This window comes from Myripristis murdjan, chromosome 1 (genome assembly GCF_902150065.1).
Source record: "Myripristis murdjan chromosome 1, fMyrMur1.1, whole genome shotgun sequence".
Taxonomy (NCBI): domain Eukaryota; kingdom Metazoa; phylum Chordata; class Actinopteri; order Holocentriformes; family Holocentridae; genus Myripristis; species Myripristis murdjan.
In genome coordinates this window covers 2,185,352-2,208,413 of record NC_043980.1, presented here as the reverse complement: position 1 = coordinate 2,208,413, position 23,062 = coordinate 2,185,352, and the positions used below count along the sequence as shown (strand labels likewise).

At 43.6% G+C, this 23,062-nt stretch overlaps 1 protein-coding gene across 1 annotated transcript in view; it reads right to left on the bottom strand.

The window, feature by feature from the left end:
* Positions 1-319: 319 nt before the first annotated feature.
* Positions 320-23,062, bottom strand: part of LOC115379508 (potassium voltage-gated channel subfamily H member 1-like) — a 65,286-nt gene continuing 42,543 nt past the window's right edge. The window contains exons 8-11 of the mRNA XM_030080631.1: positions 21,341-21,540; positions 19,244-19,496; positions 12,606-12,802; positions 320-3,253 (exon numbers count right to left, since the gene is read on the bottom strand). Of these exons, the coding sequence (XP_029936491.1) occupies positions 2,411-3,253; positions 12,606-12,802; positions 19,244-19,496; positions 21,341-21,540 (1,493 nt within the window). The 3' untranslated portion in view covers positions 320-2,410. The remainder of the gene's footprint in view (positions 3,254-12,605; positions 12,803-19,243; positions 19,497-21,340; positions 21,541-23,062) is intronic.

The window sequence follows — 23,062 nt, the reverse complement described above, 5'->3', positions numbered from 1 at the left end:
CTTTATACACTTTTCTCAGACAGGCATGAACATTTTCTCACTTTTCTCTCTTGTTTAAACTCTCAAAGTTCAAACCTTCGTAGAAAAATAAGTCCAGTATTATAGAATGAACGCATTCTGTACTGTACAGGAGACACGGCACGGAGGAGATTGATTGACAATGGTCTACAGTCCCTTAGCCAATCAGGATGCAGAACACAATGCGCTGTAAAAAAAAAAAAAAAAAAAAAGCAGGCAAAATTGCACTAAAAAAAATCCGCGAAACTGCGAGGCAGCGAAAGGTGAACCACCGCGTTATAGCGAGGGACCACTGTACAGTTAAAACTGTTACTCCCTCTTTACTGGATTTGTATTTAATTTAGTTTTACGGGAAAATCACTGAAGACGCTTCACACATGGAGCTTGATCGCTTTGCTCTGATTCAGGGGCTCAAACGATTCCAGCTGTTGCATTCGTCTGTTGGTTCGTTTGTGTTCCCATGGCAACATTCAACAGCATAACAAGGTTGAAACAAATGCCATGCGGCACAAACTGGTCTTTCATTGGTCAGAAATCCTCCCACTGGGCTCTTTTTCCCACAGAGAGATTTGTAACATCAGATTTTTTCTTGTTTTGTAACATCAGAATTTTTGTTTCAGTTTTACTGGACTGTATTTGTGAAAGGCTTCTCATTTCCTTTGACAAGCATTAAAAAAAAACTATAAATGTGACATCAATCCAGCATCAGTGATCTGATCTTTATATCATTTTAACAATTGTATAGTTTTACTGTGATGATGCTGTTTTTAGTCACTAATTTTCTTATTCTTTTACATAATAACGTAAATAAAACGTGGCGTTCTTAAAAGTGCTAATTTTGACAATGCAATGTTCAAATTTACTGCACATGACTATCAGTTAGTATCAGTTATCGGGTATCGGGTATCAGCCCCTGAAAAATCAATACCGATCGATCCCGCCTGCCGAGCCCAGCGGCTGCCGACTCCCAAACTCGTTAAATAAAACCCGGCTGCTGTGAGGTTTAATGCCTCGAGGACTCAAGTTTTCCGGTTGTTGTTGAGCCTTTTTAAGTTTATCGATCCAGCTGATTTGGAAGCTGATCAGAAAAAGAATCAGCTCTTGCGTCGGTGGTATTTGTCTTTCACGGCGTGGACTGCACATGGAAGATGAAGCCTGACATAGAAGGTTTCTGCGAGCATTACAAAGGCCAGTGAAGTGGTTTGGTTTGGTTGTTAATTGTAAAATGAAAGAAATTAAAAAACTCCTACGTATTTGGTGTAACTTTGAGAAAGAAGAATATACAGTATATTATGGTGAAATAACTGTTGCAATCATCTCTTTAAAAACACCTTAATTAAAATTACTGGAAGTCATACCATATACCGTATATTTGCTTTAAACTGTACACACACATATATTCTACTTTAATTCTGTCGGTTTCAGGCAGCCGTAGATACCAATATCATAACAATTTAAAAGGTGTAAATGATTCACTTTACCTGCTGACTCAAACCAATTCATTTACCGATGATTTCCGTTCTGCCTGGAGGTGGAAGAGTTAAATATGGCCTGAGGCTTCAGAGCCGGGGAATCACTAAAATGGAAACATGCATACACTGATTTTTTATTAAATCCCCAGCTGACACAATGCAGTGTGTTTAGCTCGTGATATTGTGCAGGAGCTAAACGTCGACATCCCATAATCTCCAGCGGTGTCACGCCTCATATTCACCTGTGCTGCACGCAGTGTCTCATTTACCTCATTCATCCTTGATATAAAAATGCTACTAGCCTCACACACCCATGACTTCTCACTGAAGCCTGCGTGTACACAGTGAACAGTTGCCACGAGGATGGTCACATTCTATTGCCGTTTATGTGTGTGTGTGTGTGTGTGTGTGTGTGTGTGTGTGTGTGCATGTGTGCGCGCTTTAAATAAATAAATCCCAAATTCTCAGTGGGAAATGGCGCACATCAGTTTCACATTTGAACGAAGCCACAAATCACCTCTGCAACATGATTTCCTGCGTCATCGTGCCACATCCTGTTTAAAGTCAGTCATTATTATTGCCGACATCATTTGAAAGTCTGAAAGGCTCAAACCACCTGGAGGGACCAGAGGTGGTACCGTGACTCACTCTGCAGTGACAAGAGCAAAACTTTTAAAAATCCGCTTAATACTGTTTCCAGCTTCAAGACACTTGAATGAAATATTGCACCACGACCAGCCCGTCCCCAAGCACAGTCTCTGTATACAAGCCGAACTCCAAGTGCATCTGTAATCTGTTAATGTCACCGCCGAGTCCCACAGCCTCACGCTGCAGGCAGAAGCACTTCCTCCTCTCTGGGATCCGGAGGGCAGAATGCATCGTGTCGGGTTCAGGTCCCACGGGCTGATCCCGTGTCCGCTTTAGGAGTAGCTGTCCTTGTCAGAGTCGGGGGAAGGCGGCCGTGAGATCTCGAAGAAGGAGCCTGACGACTTCCTGGATTTGAGAAGCCGAAGCATCTCCGCCAGCTGAGCCTCCAGCGCTGCCATGCGGCTGTTCAGAGATCTGATGTCGCCCCTTAATTCTTGTTTTAACTCGAGGAAAGAGGCCTGCAGGCTCTGCTCCGGTATCGGGCAGAAGACCCTCTTCTCTTCGGACTGAACTGGACTCCGGTCCTGCGGTGTTCGGGCATCGCCGACATTGTCCAGCCGGAGGTCACTCTTGGTGATCCCGCTGTCACAGGAGTCTGTTTTCTTGAGCGACATCTCGTCGTGAGACTTAGTTCTATCAGGGAGCGTCTCCATGGACTCGGCCTTGGAGACGCTGCTCCAGGACTCGGCCTTCACCACCGACTCCTTGAAACGTCCCCAGCCTTTGACTTTGGGCGGCTCTGCAGATTTACAGCCGACCACGCTGCCGTTTTGTGCAGCGGGAGCGTGAAGCATGACTCGGCTGGAGGCTCTGGATGAAGCGGAGGTGGTGGATGTCGAGGAGGCGGTGGGCGTGGCGGGGCTCTCTGTCACCATGACGATACTGGTGGAAGCCAGGACTTCTGGGACCCTGGGCTGCTCCAGGAGAACGGCGCCTTTCTCCACATCGCCCTGGCCACCCTGCTCGGCCGCCAGCCGAGCCTCCTTCTGCTGCCGGAAGCGCTGGAAGAGGCGTCGGACAGGATGATCTGGAGGAAGGTTCAGAGGAGCCTCGTTCTTCCTCTTCAGCATCTCCTCCTCTTCCCGTTTCACATCACTGATCTTCCGGAAGACAATCTGTTAGAAAACAGGAAACCAGGGAGGTTATCAAGGTGTTTTAAGTGAATTGTACCATTCACATGATATACAAACAAATTTCCAAAATAAAACACATTCACTTTGTGACCTATTTTGACTGAGGCAGGAACAAAGAGAACTGCAGGAGTCTACACCTGGTGAGATAAAAGCATGGGTGACCTGAAAATCTGCGGGGGGCTAAAAATGGCTTGATGTGTCCTAAGTGTAGGGAGCAGCACTGTGCCTGTTCTTTAAAAGTCAAAAAAAAAAGTTAAAAATCTCTCTGAGTCTCTGGCTGAGCTGCTGTTAGAGGACCAGCGACAAAGATCCTTGAAAATAACACTCACGGAGACAGGAGAACTGAATAGAACTGAACAGGAGAACCATTTTTATATTTGCTTTCATTTATCTTAAAAAGTCCTGAAATATCAAACACTGAAAGCCTTGGGCCACCCAAAACACGCAGTACAGCAAAAGTGCAGGAAGAGCAGCATTTTCACTGACAAAACATTTCTACTCTAAAAGCCCCACTGTGTTTATACTTCAGAAAATGTAATTTCCACATCCAGTTTTATTTGCATTCATGCATACCTTCACTGGATTTGGGCCATCACATTTACAAACGATGGGAACAGGTTGGGACCCACAAACGAGCCCTGAGGGACTCCACAGGTGGTGTTTTGTTGAGGAAAATAAGGACTGACTTGTTCTGACAGGTTGGCTTTTATGATATCAGGATGTGAGCCAGTTCAGCGCTAACTTACAGATCCATGCAGGGTAGCCAATTAAAATTGCATGATCAACAGTGTCAAACGCTGCACTCACATCTAAAAGGATTAGGATTGAGCAACCGTCTGCATCGGCTGCTAAAACGGAGGTGATTCATTATTTAAGAGACGTCTCTGTGCCATGTAGGGACATAAAACTTGACTTCCCCAAAATGTTGTTCCAAAAAGATCTTAAATTAATCAGAACCATTTTATCCAAAACTGCGATAAAAAAAAAAAAGTTAGTATAGGTGGACCATAAAAGCCTTCAGTCTGACTTCCAAACTCAGGTGTTTAAAGACAAATTTAAAAAAAAAAAAATACAACCTCTTACCTTAAAGATATTTGATATCTCAAAGTATCTTTTTGGAGGACAAGAATGACCTTTTCTGAGGAGATACATGGTCAATTTGATGCACAAAAGTTCTTACTATCACGTCCACAAGGTGTGAGTTTATGGTAAAGATAAACTATCTACCGCTGCTTCACTTCCTGAGGTCTTCCTGTATGAAAGAATGTATTGTTCCTCAACTTTGCCACTGAAATGAAGCCTAACTTGGTTCACAAATTTAAGATGAGATGGTTTGATTTGATTTGTTTCTTCTTTGTGTGCAATGAGAGACACTGATGGCCAGTCTGAGCAGCAGGACGCACTGCTGCCTGCATCAGAACAAACTGTGTCGAGCACAGTTTGTAATTATTCTGGTTTATTTATTAAATGAGGACTGCACAGCTGCAAGGTTTTGTTTTCAAATGAGTGTGTTTTAAAATTTATAACAGCCAGATACCTCCTTTTTTAGTATTGTAGAGTTTGCATTGTTGACTTTAAACGCTTGCCACATGACGTGTGTGATAGCCATCTCCTCACATTCTTTTAATGTTTTCCATTTCACAACACAAGATCCTGGCCTAAAAGGCTTTACTGCCTTTATTGTCTGTTTTGAAACACAAATGTAAATATCATCTTCAGTGGAAATCGCAGTGTTGACGCATCCATGTGTGAGGTGGAATTCAGCTGAAACGTATTGCTTTCCACTGAAGCGCAGTCCACAGCCTCTCTGCTATTTTCTTGTAAAGTAAATGTTTATCCCAGTTGTAGAGAGATACAATAAAAGGAAATAAACGGCTGAATGCTCCCTTCAAACTGTCTCCGTCCTCCCCCCTCGTCCCTCAGATATCATTTCGGTGTGAGGCAGTGCTAATTCCTCTGCTGATTTTATCTGTGTAACCGCATTAGGCTGCTGTGCGGAGGATGGATGGTGGGTTTCATTGGCTCCGACAGGCCGGCTCGTGCTGCGTTTAAACTCTGTCAGCGACGCTCGCTCTCCGCTGCTTCCACTCAGAAACACTGTGTCCTGGAGCCCGTCCACGTCCATCAATCAGGAGAAGTGGGCGTGTGACAGAGCCGTACGGAGCGAATACCTGGAGCGACTCTGCTGTATTATTTATGAACCGACTGACCTGCAAAAACCACAAAAGCTCTGACAGATGCAGCACCGAGTCCTTTTCCACTGCAACTGGGCCGGAAAACAGAAACCTTGCATTTTACTTCTTATTTCAAGTAAAAATGTCTTATTTCTAGTCAAAATATCTCATTACACTTAAAATAAGTCATGATCCGCTCAGAAATTACTTGTCTTTAGACAATTTTCACTTGTTTCAAGTGAAAATTTACTTGAAACAAGAAACAAATTTTGCCAGTGGAACAAGCAAATTTTTACTTGTTCACTTGTGTCACAAGTTAAAATTTGCTTGTTTACTTGTTTCTTGTTTCAAGCTAATTTTCACTTGTTTCAAGTAGATTTTCACTTGAAACAAGTGAAAATTGTCTAAGACAAGTCATTTCTGAGCTGATCATGTCTTATTTTAAGTGTTATGAGATATTTTGACTAGAAATAAGACATTTTTACTTAAAATAAGACAAATAATCTTGGTAAGATTTGGACTTTTTGCAGTGACCCAGAACCCTGGGGGCGGGGCTACTGACACTGTTGATCGCTGATTGGTCAGACAGCCTCTGTTGAGAGAGTGTTGGAAGCATTTTTAAGTTACCTGCGTCTTGTAACCTGTTACATCAGTCACCTATTTCTGCTCAGGCACAAACATAAACTAGAACTGGATCAAACAAAAACTTAATAGAACAGTTTTGTTCCTGCTGCCGTCACAGAGCTGAACAAGCTGTAACTAGACACCGTGCACACGCCTTATTTATTTATTATTTATTTATTTATGTATTTTTATTTTTGTTATTTTATTGTATCTAAGTATCCGGGTTTTTAAACCTCGTTTTTAAACCTCGGTTTTATCCTCGTCATTTTGTGTTTTAGGAAATCTGTGTGTTTATTGGTGGAGCCCTGAGCTATGGAGCACTTTTATCATGGTTTCTGGTTATTGTGTTTGTATGATGCAATGTTGTATGTGTGTATGGACGACTCACTGCAGGACAAATCGACCTACGGGTACGAATAAAGTCACCTGAACCTGAACCTGAACACTGAGACGGTGACTTCACACTCAACTCCTGTAATCCCAGACGGGATAATTATATCTTTTCTGCGTTTGCGTTTGATTTTTTGCGTTGCAGCTTTAAGATTCTGTCAGAAACATAAACGCACTAAATGAACTGAGGGGAAAAAAAATCTCATATGACAGCCAATCACTTCAAGGAGGCGTGGCTAACTCTGCACAAATCACGTCTCTGCAGTCGCACCGTGCACTGCTGCCGCGCACGGTTTTAGGCTACTTTTGGTTTTTAAAGCAGGTTTTCTAGTTTAGTTTCCTTATTATTTTCTTGAAAATGCTTAGTTTTAGTTTACTTTTTATTAGTTTTAGTGTCAGTTTTATTCTTTTCTTGTAAAATGGCATATTTGTCGGGGCGAGATTCATAAAAGAAAAAAAAAAAAAAAACAATCTTAATATTAAAAAAAAAAAATGTTGTCACTGAGGATGAACAACGAAATAAACTGACAGAGACCAAAACTTAAGACATTTTCTCTATAGTTTTTATTCATTTTAGTTTTGTGAACGCAGTATAGTTTCAGTAAATTATATATATATTTTTTTTTAACAGAGGAGCCGCCGCCCGGCTCTGCTGGAGAGGCTCTTCAGGAACGTGAGACGACTGCAGATGTTTGACGCTGCAGGAGAACAAGACGCTGCATCCTGCTGCAGCACGACTAACACTGCTCTGCTGGTTTGGAGTTACATGCTATTTATTTTCCTTTTTTTTTAAAGAGATTTTTTGTGTGTCATATTTAATTCACCAGAAAGGCCACTCGACAAGCCTCTGGGTTTCCATTCTACATCGTCGTCTTCATCAAACAACATTGTTTTGTTTATCTTCTCTGCTCTTCTTTTTGTTGTTTTTTCACTGTGTGCAGTTAACTAAAAAGAACAACAGCCTCATTTTGATCATTTCACCACACCAGGGGTTTTCAAGCTGAGGTTCGGGGACCTTGAGGGACTCCCAGGGGCTCCTCAGCAAAACGAGGAGGCGTTTGATTTGAGCCCAGAATCAGCAGATTGATTTCTTCTGAATCGGCCCGAGTCAAGTTCCTTCTGACTGGATCCCACAGGAGGAGGACAAACTATGTTTCCCAATTTTTTTCTCGTAAATTTGCAACTTTATAACCTCATAATTTTTGCGCTTTGTATTTTCCTCATAAAGTTGTCCGTTTTTTCTCTGAAATTTACCACTTTAATCTCAGAGAATATCCCTCCCCTGGCCCCATAATTTTTTTTCTCCCCCCTAGTATGCCGTCATGTATTTTTTCAATTAAAATTTTTACAAAAATCGCGTACCCCCTGCAGTACTCCAACACATCCCTAGGGGCACCACTGTCATATTCTACCCACATGATGATGATAAGAAGCCGGTTGAAAAGCGGTTAAAGTTTTCCCTTGATGAATATTAATCTGTGGGTGCAGAGCCCCGTGTGAGCGAGGGGCGCCGACGTGAAGCTGTAAAACCTGAAGATCCCGGGCGACACCGGATCTCCCCGCAGCGAGAGGAGGCCGCTCCTCCTCCTGAGGGGGGTGTAAGGAGAGCCGCTGGGCGGAGGCTGTGGAGGTGAGAGCTGCCCTGGCAGGTCATTTCTCTTCCAGCGGATCATTATTGCACAGCGAGGCAGAACAGGACACAGCAGCACCGCGGCTCTCACATCGATTTAGGCAGGGAGAGCAGGGGGCGAGCGAGGCAGGCGGTAAACTGACCAGGGCAGAGAGAGAGAGAGGCTGCAGAGCCCGGGAGGAGCTGAGGCCGACCATGCATCTTTTAAAATGATCTGAAACACCGAAACCTGTTGTTGTTGTTGTTTTCAGCTGCTGTGCAAAACGTAAAGGAGCAAACGCCGCCGATGTTTCAGCTGCTGAACTGATGATTCTCCCTCGGCGGTTAAAAATCAAAAGCAGGCGACCATCAGGGGATATTTCATCTGAACTGCAGCTCCGTCACATGATCTCACTCGAGGGCTTTTAAAAAAAAAAAAAAAAAAAAAAAAAAGACAGTAAAGGGTGCTAAGCAGAACCCTGGAGTTTGTACCTGCGTTCCTTCTCATACACATTGTGTTTTCTGTGTTTTATTTGCTGCTTAAAATAAAGGATGAATAAAATATAAAATAAATAAGTTTAGGCCTTAGCACAAACTTTCATGCATTTTTTATCATGCTGCTGCTGTTTTTTGTTTTTTTTTTTATCTCGCCTTATGTTCATCATGTTCTGTTTCTCATATGTTTGTGTTGTCATCTCATTTTATTCTATTTATTTATTTATTTTTTATTATTATTACCTACTTTCCTTTGTTTCCTATTTTTATCTCCTTGTGCTATATTTTGCTTTTCTTTGCTTTCCACATCCTCCTATGTAAATTTGTAAAGTGCTGTTATTATGATCAAAGATACTGGAGATATGATCCATAAATTATTTTCCCCTCGGACACGGGAAACAATAAATAAATCTGTCTGTGTTACTCAGCCTGCACGCTCACGTCAGCTCAGTTTTCCACCTGGATTAATTTGCGAGGCCTCACTCGTGACAAGCCAAATTTTTGGAGGACTGAACCTTTACGCTGCAGGTTTTCATGGCGTGAGGTCAGAGCGTCTCCGTGAGGGGAACGAGGCCGAGGCTGAAGCCCGGGAGCAGAAGAGGAGCGTCGCTGCTGCACGTCTCAGTTCCCTGTTTGGTTTCTGTCGCTTCACAGTCGATGAAAAGATATGAAAAGACATTTTGATGTGTGTTCACTGTGGGACTGTCCAGGTGTCATACCTGTCAAATGATTTTGAACATGATGTTCAAATAATCAGCGTATTTTTCTGTCTAGTTGGTAGAATTAATAAACCCTTTGAAACCACAGCAACTGATCTCTGATTTCTTTCAAAAACATGCATGGAAAAAGACGAGCAAATTTGCTAAAAATTACGGTGACGTTCGTAAAAAACTTAGAAAAACTAAAAATACGACCCACAGGAGCGTCTCTAACACGAACCAAATCACCGTTTCCTGAGCGAGCGAGCTAGCTGGCCAATAAAAACTTTGTCCCTGTCTTACCACCACAGTGTTGTTCTTTACACAACCACTAGAGGGCGCTTCACTTTAAAACATAACGATGTAACTACAATAAGCTGCTGTACAAATGACCTGTGGGATCGTTTTTTTTTTTTTTTTTTTTGGTGGAAAATTGGCAAAAACATTAGTTCATATTAGCAGCAAAATAATGAAATGACAAGAAAAATATATTTCTAATGTTTAAAATGTTCTATTTAAATGTCATATCAGTGACGGCAGATCATATTTTCTTGTGTTTAAATGCTTATGAAAGGCGTCTCACTGAAATTAAACTGTTCCTCATTTTGCTGAGGAGATCCTGACAGACGCTGAAGGACCCCCGGGGGTCCCTGAACCCCAGTTTGAGAACCCGTGCCCTAACATCATGCTTCATCCTTTGTTTAACCAAAGAGACTGATTTCCACACACGAGGCCTGGCCTTAGTGTGACAGGGTAAATGTGAGAGTGTGTGTGTGTGTGTGTGTGTGAGCTGATTGCTCCGTGATGAGCTCTTCCAGCTTCCTAAATGGCGGCATTGATTGTTTCTGTTTCAGTCAGTTGCAGGTCTTCAAATCGCTCACGTGCGACCTTTTTGACGGGAGCTCGTTAACCTGCCGGAGGTAACGAGCCTGAACGCCTCGTGAGGGCCGGTGACGCCTCGTGAGGGCCGGTGACGCCCCGCGTCCCGAGCAGAGACGTCTGCAGGGGACGACACAGCTCACCCTGATGGAGCGGGGCTTTCAATGTCCCAAAAATGAACAAGACAGAACCTGGAGACGCAGATTCACAAATAACACAAACAACAACAAACAGCCCATCTTTATGATCTTGCTTTCAATTAATACCACCTTTTTTAATTTTTTTTTTTTGTAATTTCATATTTCTTTTATATTCCCTGTACTTGTTTTATTCCTTTTAAACGTGTTTTATACTCGGTCGGTAGCGAACATCCTCTCTTGGGGCGGGTAAGTCGGAGGCAGGGGATTTTGTCTAAAACGTTGGAATATTCCTTTAATATCTGTGTTATTGTTTTCTATTGTTTCCTTTGCGGAGCTGCGTTTCATGACATGTGAGGTGCCACATAAATAAAGTTCATTATTATTATTATTATTATTATTATTGTTATTATTACCATCATTAATTCAAATAGAGAATTCTAACGTTTGATTTTTGATCTTGTTCGTCGGGGCTCGCCGCACCCCTCCGGCTCGGGACGTCCCGTAGATGAAAGCGGGTTCAGACTGAAGTGTGTCCGGCCCGCTCCGTGGTGTGTGTGTGTGTGTGTGTCCGGTCGGGCTGTTTCGGGGCTGAGTTTGCCGCCTGCCTCCTCGGGGCTGCGGCGTTGTTGTGCTGCAGAGGATAAAGCAGCTTATGTGTGAAGCCTGATGACAAGAGGCCGCACGCCGAGCGCAGGGCGAGCGGCACGCCCACTGACTCATCGCCTCTGCGGGCCACTGAGCCACACACACACACACACACACACACACCGACAAGGAAAGGATTACTCCACCCAAATCAGACAGTTTAGTGACGGGCTGAGGAAAAGGCAGTCAGGCAGAAGTGTGCACGCTCCCTGACTCACTTCCACCACTTTTCCACGACTAAAACGTTTCTTTCCTTCTCCGAAATTTTAAACCCGCTTCAGATTCAGACGTTTTATTAGAGTATTTCCCCCCTAAGAGCTGTAACCAGATTCACTGCACAGTTATCACGGCCTAAAGAATTCACAATATCACAACATCAATAAGAATAATAACAATAATGCTATCACTCCAATTCATCTTCTTTAAAGTTGTTTATTGTGTGTTTTGTCTCTTTTTTGGCAAATGAATTAGAGAGAGCCTGTAACCGTGTCAGGTGTGTGTGTGTGTGTGTGTGTGTGTGTGTGTGTATTATTGTTTGAATTATTTGTTATCACTATATTATATGGCTGTTGTTTTTGCTGATAAGTTGACGCGGTCTGACCACGTTACATCACCGCTGGACAAACTGAGTCCACGCCTTTACTTTTAATGCAGATTCTGATGCACTGAACATGTGTTTGATGTCTGTTACGTGCAGCGTGTGGAGCTCCTGTGCTGCAGGCTGGGTGGCTCTTTTATACCTCAAGCGGTTCAGCAGCACAGCGAGCACTTCACATGTACATTTGGAGAGGCTTTTTAGCTATATGGGAGTATTTAATGTTAATTTATTATCTTTGCAGCGTGAATTTGAGGTTAATTTATTATCTTTGCCTGTAACTCTAGGCATGCATGTATTATTTACTCTTAACTGAGGTCTTTTGTGGGCGCGATGGTGGATACAAGCGCTGTAATTTCCATTGTTATGGATGAAATCAACTTGACTTGACTTGACTTTAGATTTTTTTTTCAAAATAAAACTCTCTAAGGGACCGGCGGAGCTGCTGCTAATGACATGCAAAGCAGCGTCTCTTCAGCTGGCGGCTGATTGGCTGTGGGATTTGTGGCCCGGGGTCAGTCTGAATGTCACACACACACACACCTCCAGTTGAGGAGAAACACCGTTTTGAGTGGAAGGAGACTTTAAATATCACAGTTATCGTCAGTTCCGGTGTATCACCACACGCTGAACCCAGACGGGCCTACTTCTGCTGTATTCTGCAGGGGAAGTGAACATGACCTGAGCACAACGACAAATTATATGACTTGGTAAGGATTTTTTTTAAAGTTGAGGTTGAAAAAAATGCATTTACAGTTCCTTTTCTCGGAGTGCAGAGAGTTACCAAACGGACTGTCCGGGATTCTCCAGCAGCACGAGCTGAATATCTGTTTGTGCTGAACCGAAATAGCTGCATTCATCAAACTGAGGCGAGTCAGGAGCGTCTCTGCTGGACCGCCCAGCGTCTCAGCACCGGGACGCTGCTCTGTAAGGCTTCACCTCTGAGGGGAAACACATGGCCCCTGCAGGATTTACACTGTGTGTGTGTGTGTGTGTGTGTGTGTGTGTGTGTGTGTGTGTGTGTGTGTGTGTGTGTGTGTGTGTGTCTTCCCCCCAGCTCGTCCGTGCGGCGGGGTGTCACTCACCCTCTTCCGGAGGTTGTAGGTGAGCAGCAGGTTTCTGGAGAAGTGGTTGGAGAAGGCGGAGTAGAACTCCAGGACCTTCTGCAGGGCGTCCCGTTTGATGATGTGCAGGTCGCAGTAGGTCAGCGCCCGCACGTTGGCGCAGGCCTGGGCCAGCGTCACCTCCTTCCAGAACACGTCGCCGAACACGTCGCCTTTACCTGCAGGAGACACAGCAGGGGGCTCAGGCCTGACCCCAGAACACACACACACCTACACACCCACCTACACACACATCTGGAAATGTTTACACGGGCCGGCATGGAGTTTTGGCAGGGTGGGCTGGTCAGGTAGCCTTTATTTAAATTAGTTTAATTCACTTGGATTGGAGGTGCAGTAACAGTCCTCAGAGATCCTCTCTACAGAAAGATGGCCGCACACTGAGTCCAAACCAGGACCAGGAGCTGCTGCTGAGTCTATGACGGCGTTTTAGGGCCACAGTGGATTAAAAAAACATATGGAGCCAGGGGGAGGCATGAGTGGGGTGGGGGTTAATATTCCAAGAAAAAAATAAAAACTCACTAATTTATGAGATTAAAGTCATAGATTTACAAGAAAAAAACTCATTAATTTATGAGAAAAAAATTGGAATATTAGTTTTTCTTTTTTTTTTTTTTTTTTTGAGAATATTGTGATTCTGGGCTAAAGTCACCAGGATTTCCTCCTGACTGAATCAGAGAGGAGAAGAAAAACTATTTTCTTGCAAATTTGCACCTTAATGATAGTTTTTTTGTGGCAAATTTGTGACTATATCATCTCAGAATTTTCATTTTTTTTCTCATAGATTTCTGAGGTTTTTTTTCTCATAAATTTACAACTGTAATCTTGAATATTCTGAGATTACCCTCCCTCCGCTGGCTCCATAAGATGTTTTTTCCCTACAATGGCCCTGATACATCAGAAAGTCCCAACACAAAGTCTGTGGTTAAAGAGTTCTGTCCTGTTTCACTCTAAACTTCCTGCTGGCCCGAGGGAACGTGGAAGTGAGAGTGGATTTGGGCTGATGACCTCGTTTTAACATACAGATTAATGTAGATAGATTTTTTTTTCAAAAGCATTTAAACACAAGAAATCCAATGTCAACCCAGCAGCACTGATCAGATGTTTAAACATTCATTAAACATTTTAATAATTACATATTACTGTCTTAACTACATATATATATTTTTTGTTCTTGTTCTTCTTGTTGTTGTTTTCGTTTTTTTTGTTAATTTGTGACTAAAGTTCCCCACAAACTCATTCATGGGTAAGAAATGACCCCCAAATCAGCAAGAAATGAGTTATCATGCCTTGGGGACCCTGATATGAAAACATATTTTCTGGCTGTACTGAGTTTTGGTGAAAGATGAGAACATCTCACTCATTCTGATTTTGGACCATGAAAATTTCTCATGTCTTAATATTAAAATCAACCTCTTGAAACCTGGACAAAATCCATTATTTTTTTTTTTTTCAAAAACATGGAGAAAAAAAAGGTGATCAGCAAATTAGCAACAAAAAAAAAGTAATGATAATAATAAATAGTACTAAATAATAATACACACCATTACCAAAGAAAACCAGCAAAAGAATACAGCTGTCCCTCGCTATAACGCGGTTCACCTTTCGCGGCCTCGCAGTTTCGCGGATTTTTTTTTCAGTGCATTGTGTTCTGCGTCCTGATTGGCTAAGGGAGAGCCCGCGCATTGTGTTCTGAAGGTTTGAACTTTGAGAGTGTTTAAACAAGAGAGAAAAGTGAGAAAATGTTAATGCCTGTCTGAGAAAAGTGTATAAAGTGTGTAGTGAGGGGTTTTACAGCCTTAAAACATCTGGAATAATTGTAAAAAATAAAGCTGACTACTTCGCGGATTTCGCCTATTGCGGGTTATTTTTAGAACGTAACTCCCGCGATAAACGAGGGATCACTGTAATGTAATGGATGTAAAGTAAGGATATTTTTTTTTTGTTTGTTTTTTGTCTATATCGAATACACCGATATTTTCCAACTCTTGGCCATTAGGCAATGCCAACACCGATATCTATCTATCTATCTATCTATCTGTCTGTCTATCTATCTATCTGTCCATCTCTGGTTAACTGCATTGCCATATGCATCAGAGTAACTGCAGTGTGTCTGTTTCTGACCAGATCGTCTTGGATCTGAGAGTCTCGGCTCTGCAGGACAGACTGACTCTGGATCAGATCACATCGCCGCCCTGTGAGCGTCAGGCTCGCTGGTTTTGGCCGAGCGTCACGGGACGAGTGGACAGACGCTTCCTCTCTCCATGAGGAGAAAAAAAAAAACAAAAAAAACAAAAATAAGAAGCTGCATCTCCCTGGAAACTGAGGATCCAGACCCTCGGGCCTGTTTCTGTTTGTGTCGCTGAGTGGACGGCAACACCGAGCGGCGAGCGGCGGCGTCATCGAAACAGCACACCAGGCGGTTTGTCAGCATGAAAAATGTTTGGAAGCGGCGTGGAAAACACAGATCTGTCAGCCGGGGGAACATCCGTCAGCGGCCGTGAGTGTGTTCCTCACATCTAAATATTTACCCTGAGAGGAAACGGGACGATAGCAGACCTCTGCTGGCAGTTTGGAAGCAAAGCGACTCCCGTCAGGAGGGAGGGCGGCTCCCCGGGGGGCCGGCAGCTCATCAGCCTCTCAGCCGCAGAGCAGCTGATCAGTGGAAACACGCCGGGCTCAGACCTGCGGACTCTCCGAGGAAACACACCGCACACAATCTGAACTTCAACTCGCACTTCAAATCTTGTTTTTCTCCAAACAAAGTTAAAAATCCGCCTGTGAGATGAGATAATCCCACCTGTTTCCAAGGCTAATCAACTTGGTTTTTTTTTAGTTTTTGCTTTTTAGCAAATGCTAGGTTTTATTTTTAGGTTTCCTGTCAGTTTTCGTTCAAGAAAATGACACAGCAAGCACCTTTTTCGCCTTTTAGCCTCATCCTCCGTGTTGAAATCTGTTTTTTCTGCCAGAGGAGATGAGATAATCCCACTTGTTTACTTGTTAACGATAATGACCCAGCAGGGCTCATCACTCCCTCCAGAACAGTTTCCACTCTGTTTCATTTTCCTCCTTTCCTACATTCACATCACATTATAAACACCATCCCTCTCATGGTCTCATCTAGTTCAAATCTCGTTGGCTGATCTGCTTTAATCTGCCTGGTTTCAACACATTTACTCTTAGTCCCAGTAAAATCCCTGAAACAAGTGAAACTGCAGTGGAAACGCTCGGCGACGTGCGGAGCCACATCACATCCTGCTGCACCGCTGCTAATCTCCATCCTCAGTTCAGTCTCATCTGCAGTGTTTGAATCTAGTCTTTCTACGAGCAAGGCTAATAATCCAGCCGTGGGATGAGATAATCCCTCTTGTTTTCAATGCAGTTTCACTGGTTTCAGGATTTTTTCTGGGGACAAGTATAAATGTGTTGAAATAAAGGAGAATAAGGCAGATCAACCTGAAATCAATTCTGGAAACAAGTTAGGCATTGGAAACAAGTGGGATTATCTCATCCCACTGGCAGATTTTTAAAATCTCGTTGGAAGAAAAACAAGATTTGAACACTGAATTTGAGACTAAAAGATGGAGAGTTGTTCGTCGAAAAGAGGAAAATGAAACAGACTGGAAACTGTTTTGGAAGGAGAGACGAGCCCTGCTGGGTCATTTTTGTAAAAAGTAAACAAGCGGGATTATCTAATCCCCCTTGGCAGAAAAATGAGATTTTAACACGGAGGATGACACTAAAGACTCAGAGACTGTCTTTAACAAAAACTAACTATAAATCAAAATCAAAATTGCTGGTGGAAAAACATTTTCTAATAAAACCTGGCATCTGCTGGAAAACAAAAACTAAAGAAACAAGTCGATTAGTGTTGGAAATAGGTGGGATTATCTCATCCCCCTGGCAGAAAAACAAGATTTTAACACAGAAGATGAGACTAAAAGACGAAGATTTTCAGGAAACAAGGAAACAGGAACAGGCTGAACAACGATCCGGGTGACAAGTAAACTAGTGGGATTATCTAATCCCCCTTGGCAGAAAAATGAGATTTTAACATGGAGTATGAGATTTCAAGGTGGGGATTTTAAGGAAAGGAGGAAAAAGTAACAGGCTGAAAACTGTTGAAAACTACTGGTGAAGAAACATTTTCGTTAACGGCGCTGAAAATAAAACCTTTTGCAGAAAAACAAAAACTAAAGGAACCGGCTGATGTGCACAGGATTAAGTGGGATTATCTCATCCTGCTGGCAGACTTTTTTGGCCTTGTTTGGAGAAAAACAGGTTTTTAACACTGCAGGTGAGACTAAAGCGAAGGTGGAGATTATCCGCGTCGCAACAGGATGCGATGCGGCGCTGAACTTCGCCAAGCGTTTCTGAGGGACCGCAGAGGTTTCCACGGCGACCAGAAAGCGCCGCGTCATCTCTGACAAGCGCACGTCCTGCCGCGCTTCGCCTCGGCGGCTTCCTCCGCCGCCACCGCCGTCGTCACTTCTCGTCGTGTCTGTCTCTGGAGCGGCGGGCGGCTTCCTCTGGACAGACCTCAGATCAGCCCGCAGAAAGAAGCTGAAAACCACCTCATGCATAAAAATGATGGTTTGCCTAATGAGGGCCCTGAGGCATCATTTCCAGCACGTCGTGCCGAAAATAGCAACCCCGTTCTGTTTGCCTCTGCTTTTCTGCTGAGGAAGCAGCTCAGCGTCTTTTTTTTTTTTTTTTTTTTTTTTTTTTTTGTTCCTGTCATCAGTTCCTGGGAGGCAGGTGAGCGGCGGAGGCTTTAGCGCCGCAGGGTTTGTGTTTCTGTGGATGAAGCAGAGGCATCAGCCCGGGCCGCCTCACGGTATCCGACTGTCAGCAGGCATCAGCAGAACACACTTCCTGCGCTGCGACACATCATCACAAACACACTCTGCCCTCTGATTCCTGCCCCGTCTGAAGGGGCTTTCATCTGAGCGCCGGGACCAGGTCCAGCAGATCCTGCAGGGCCGAGCAGAAATCTCCTTCGTTTAAAGCTGAACACACACACTCGGTCTCTTTCAGGAGGACTGACACAGGATGAAGGTGCTTTTAAAGGACAGAGTGGAGCTTCAGTGCAGACTTCAAGGTGATTTTTTTTTCACTGAAGAAAATGCAGTGAGTCTTATAAAGCGGTGCAAATGCAGAGATGGATATGGCTTCATTCAAACACGTGTTTTATTTTTTATTGTGAATTTCCCTCGGGATGAATAAAGTATCTATCGATCTATCTTTATTGTGTCTGACTGTCTTTACCAAGGCAACAGAGGCAGAAAATGAGAAAATGGTTTCACACTAACTCTGAACCTCGGTCGGAGCGTGTGTTCCTCAGGTTAGGTTATTTTCCTCTGCTGTTTAAATTGTTCATATTTCTATTTTTTTTTTACTGCTATTTATCATCTGTGTATACTGTATATTTCTTCTAAATTTGCACATTGACCTACATCTATGCACATTTTATACACCCATGCACACGGTTTTTTGCACATTGCTTTTTGCACACTGGGTTGTACTTAGATCTTATTCTTTATTTTTTATTATTATTTATTTAATCTGTAATCTGTGGATACTGCTGAAAAACTGCGAATTTCCTTCGGGATGAATAAAGTATCTATCTATCTATCTATCTATCATCTTGCATGCTGACACGACTTACTTACAGATCTTTACAGCTCAGAGCTGCTGGGCTGAGGGAGGATCTGCAAAACTTACAAACACAAACTGGCTTCTTCTTTCCTCAGACGCAGAGTCGAAGTTTCCTCTGTGTGTGTTTGGGAGCAAAAACTTCATGTGGGTCATTTTCCCAGCAGCACTTTGCTCGTGTGTCTCTGAGGACAAAGAGCCGCTTCCTTCAGGCTCTGAGAGAAGCTCCGCACCTCGTGAACCCTGGAGCTCCTCCTCGACACAAACACAGCAGGTGTTCAGTCCGCTCCAAGGGTATTACAGTTTCACATTTTTATTTAGATTTTCTTTAGAATTTTTTGTTTTCAATTTCAGTTTAGTTTTGATGAGTCTTTAAAGCAGGTTTGCTAGTCAAGTTTAGTTTTTAATTTTTGAAAATGCTCAATTTTAGTTTTGTTTTTTTTTAGTTTCACTTTTAGTTTAAGTCATCTTTTGTAATATGGGGTATTTGTCAGGCACGAGATTCAAAAAGGCCTGAAAAAAATATTGTGTAATAAAAACTTAACAAAACATCAATCTATTTAAAAAAAAAAAATATTCACTAAGGACACCAAATAAATGGACAAAAAAAAACTTTCTCTGTAATTTTAGTTGATTTTTTTTTTTTTTTTTTTGTGAGCACACAATATAGTTTCAGTTAGGTATCTTTCTTTTTTTGTAAAGCCTTGTGTTTATTTTTTTATTAAATTTAACAAAAACTGTTTTTCACACCTAGTTTTCATAATTTCTTTAGTTTTCATTAACAATAATAACTTTTTTAGACTATTTTCTAAAGGTCTGCTGTCCAGATGTTCAACAACATTTTCAGATTTACAGATTGTGGAGAACATTTTCAAAAAGCCCGAGACGTTTCCTCGGGTGGAAAACTCACATACTTCATCACAAACTTCACCGCCAAAGCGTCTCACCTAAAATGGCGACCACCTCGTCGTCCTGGATGACCTCCAGTGACCCCGACACCACGAAGCAGAGGCTGTCCACGCTCTCGCCGGCGTGGTAGATGAGGTCGCCCGGGGCGCTGTGGATGGTCTGGAACTCCATGGCCAAGGCGCGCAGGCAGCCGTCGCTCGCCAGCCGGAAGGCCGGGTGCTCCTTAAACACCTTCCTGTTGAGGTGCACGCAGATGTCTGCTCGCATGTCCTTGGGGCAGATCTGCAGCACCTGCACACACACACACACACACACACACACACACCACTCTGATGAGACTCTCAGCTTCAGGTGCTTTATTTTGACTGTTTAAAGAAAGTCCTGATATAATTTCAAGCTGCAGTTAGGATTTTTTTTAGTGCAATTTTGCATGTTCTTTTTTTTACTGGACTTACTTTTCTACGAAGGTTTGAACTTTGAGAGTTTAAACAAGAGAGAAAAGTGAGAAAATGTTAATGCCTGTCTGAGAAAAGTGTATAAAGTGTGTAGTGAGGGGTTTTACAGCCTTAAAACATCTAGAATAATTGTAAAAAATAAAGCTGACTACTTTGCGGATTTCGCCTATTGCGGGTTATTTTTAGAACGTAACTCCCGCGATAAACGCCCAAACACTTCCTAGCTGCACCTGATTGGATGAACGCTTCACCAGTGGGCCGTCCTCTCCCTGGATTTCAACCTGGACCAACATGGCGGCTCTTTTGGAAACTTTCTTTGATATTACGGGAACAGTTCAGTGAAATAAAGCCTGCAGCTGCTGAGTCTGTCTTCATCTCAGAGCCACGATGGTTTGTTCAGAGGTTTGGTGGCAAGTCATGCCAGATGCCTGTAATGTGCATAAAGTAGCCTACACGTCAAATTTATGCGAATGAGGAGACGTTAACGTGACGCCCCGTCTCTCGAAACGCAACGTGACGACACCAGAATGCATCACACAGCTGCCCACAGACAGTGATGGATACACACCATGAGGCAAGTTCTTCATGTTCAAGTACTTCATGGTTGGAAGTGAAGCTACAGTAGTTTGCTCCATTTCCAACCATGAAGCTCCATCCATTATAACAACTCAAATAACCAGCGGTAACACATCTAATCTGCCAGCAGTCTAATCGGTGGCTATAATTAAGAAAATAAAGAACTGCCAGCCTCAAACCACTGAGACTGTTGATCCTATGCCGTAACAGAATGATAAAACTAATGCCAACTTAGAAACTTATGAATCAGAATTAAATATGAGACTCTGACTTGTAATTCAGCTAAAGGAGGCGTTCATTTGCTTCTTTTAAAATCAGAAACTCTAATTCCGATAGAGCATGGGGGCCAGGATCGGTCTTTGTGGTTGTTTTAGGAACAATCAGAAAACTAGCACCTGAGGACAGGTGTAACGTTACCTGGCACACATCTGGTTATTATCTGGTCGTTACTGTAGACTGGAACCAGAAGGAGCAGAATCACCATCAGAGAGAGTTTAGGAAAAAAATCTTCTCGACTAACCAGAGCAAAGACTTTCAAAATGAATCACAGGAAGACGAGGACGTTTTAAGTACCTGGTCAGTACCTGGTCAGTGATGTCAGTACCTGGTCAGTACCTGGTCAGTGATGTCAGTACCTGGTCAGTACCTGGTCAGTGATGTCAGTACCTGGTCAGTAGCTGGTCAGTGATGTCAGTAGCTGGTCAGTACCTGGTCAGTGATGTCAGTAACTGGTCAGTAGCTGGTCAGTGATGTCAGTAGCTGGTCAGTACCTGGTCAGTGATGTCAGTAACTGGTCAGTAACTGGTCAGTACCTGGTCAGTAACTGGTCAGTACCTGGTCAGTACCTGGTCAGTAGCTGGTCAGTGATGTCAGTACCTGGTCAGTACCTGGTCAGTAACTGGTCAGTAGCTGGTCAGTGATGTCAGTACCTGGTCAGTAACTGGTCAGTAACTGGTCAGTAACTGGTCAGTGATGCCAGTAGCTGGTCAGTGATGTCAGTAGCTGGTCAGTGATGTCAGTAGCTGGTCAGTGATGTCAGTACCTGGTCAGTAGCTGGTCAGTGACGTCAGTAGCTGGTCAGTACCTGGTCAGTGACGTCAGTACCTTGTCAGTGTCGATGCCTCTGGACATGGACCAGGTGGACACGATGTAGTCCATGACGCGCTCGCTCAGGCCCTTGGGCACCTGGTAGAGCTTCAGGAAGTCTCGCACGCTGTTGAGCATCTCGTGGTAGCGGTTCGTGTTGGCGTACATCTGCTGGAAGATGGTGGTGACGTTACCGAAGATGGTGGCGTACAGCAGCGCTGCAAACAAGAGAGAAGAACATCCTAAGTTTCCTTCGCTTTCTCTCTTCAAGGCTCCATATTAAAGTATTTCCATGTTTCTGTACGTATGAATTACACCTCAAAATTCATGCAAAACAACCGCTATAAAAATATAGATGACTAGGTCCTTTAAAATGTTTAATATTTCATGGATAAAGAGCCAGAAACCTCACTAACGTTGTGCACTTCATACCACAAATCACATCTTGTCAAAGTCGCAGTCCAAATCGCTGTACATGTCATGTTGGTATGAAACTGATCACATGCAGGTGTTGTCAGATATGATAGAACCAGATATGATTAGAAATGACTGTGTGCGACACGATGAGAGGTAAATAAATCTCCCCGAGCAGACACCTCTGGTCCGATGAGTCCTGCGGTCGGCGTGTATGAAGATGAATGGCCGCTCGTCTCCTCAGATATTGACAGATGGAGCGGAGCGTCGGGCCGGTGAGCCGCAGGCCGCCTCATCAATAACAGCGGCTGCAGTTAGTCACTCCTGACTCAGCGCTTTTCGCCCCTCAGAGGGTGTCAGCGGTATGGATGCCAGTCACCCGATCAATACGGGCCTGTCCACCCCCGACACATGAGCCACCGCCCTGCGCTGCGAGGAGGCTGCGCTCAGAGTGTTGGGCTGGTTGTAAGCAGCGGTCGGCAGGAGGATCGCCCAGGGCGGGCGCGTGACCTTGCTGAAGGTCGGCGTGGAGCCGCAGCACGGCGGCGCGGCGCTGCCAACGCTGAACCAGCATCAGCAAGTCGAGCACAGCGGACACATACGGAGAGTCACTGCTGAGAACTGAATTTAACAAGGTTCCTCAAACGTCTCACTGGGCTGCACTGCTCTCAGAAAAATACCGGTTCTTAATGATTCTTCAAAATACCCTCTGGTTCTACAAGGAACCCTCACTAACTGAAGAACCTCTTTATCTAGGGGCTGGTTCCTCACACACTCTCTGTGGTTCTTTAAAGTGCTAAAGGTTCTTCATGTTTATTGGAGTTATCTGGTGGAATTCTTTTCCTTGTGGATTAATGTGCAGATTATTTCCTCAGTGAGTGGATTAATGTCTCGCTCTATAAACCATCAGAAAACAGGGAGAAATGCGTCACAGCGTCACAGCTGACATTTTAATAGCTCGTCTGGAACCCAGTGAAGGAACAAGGAACGTGGAGAACCCAAATCGAAGCGGCCGGTCTGCAGCCGAGCACGTCGAGGCTGCTTGGTGTTTGTGATCTGCAGACATGAGATTTGTTGAAAAAATCAAAACGTTCTGATCTAAATTCAAGCTCTAATGAGGAACTTTTAATGAAAGACTGACAGTGGGTGTTGAGTTCTGCTGTGAGGTAACAGGATCAATAATATTCTGTAACCCGTTACACTTCCCAACGCTCGCCATCTCTGACAAACACGAAAACAAACAACTCGGAAGGTCCAAAACAAAACAAAATAAAGGATAAAAAAAAATATAAACGAATTTCAGTGAGTTCAGTGTTCAGCCTGAAT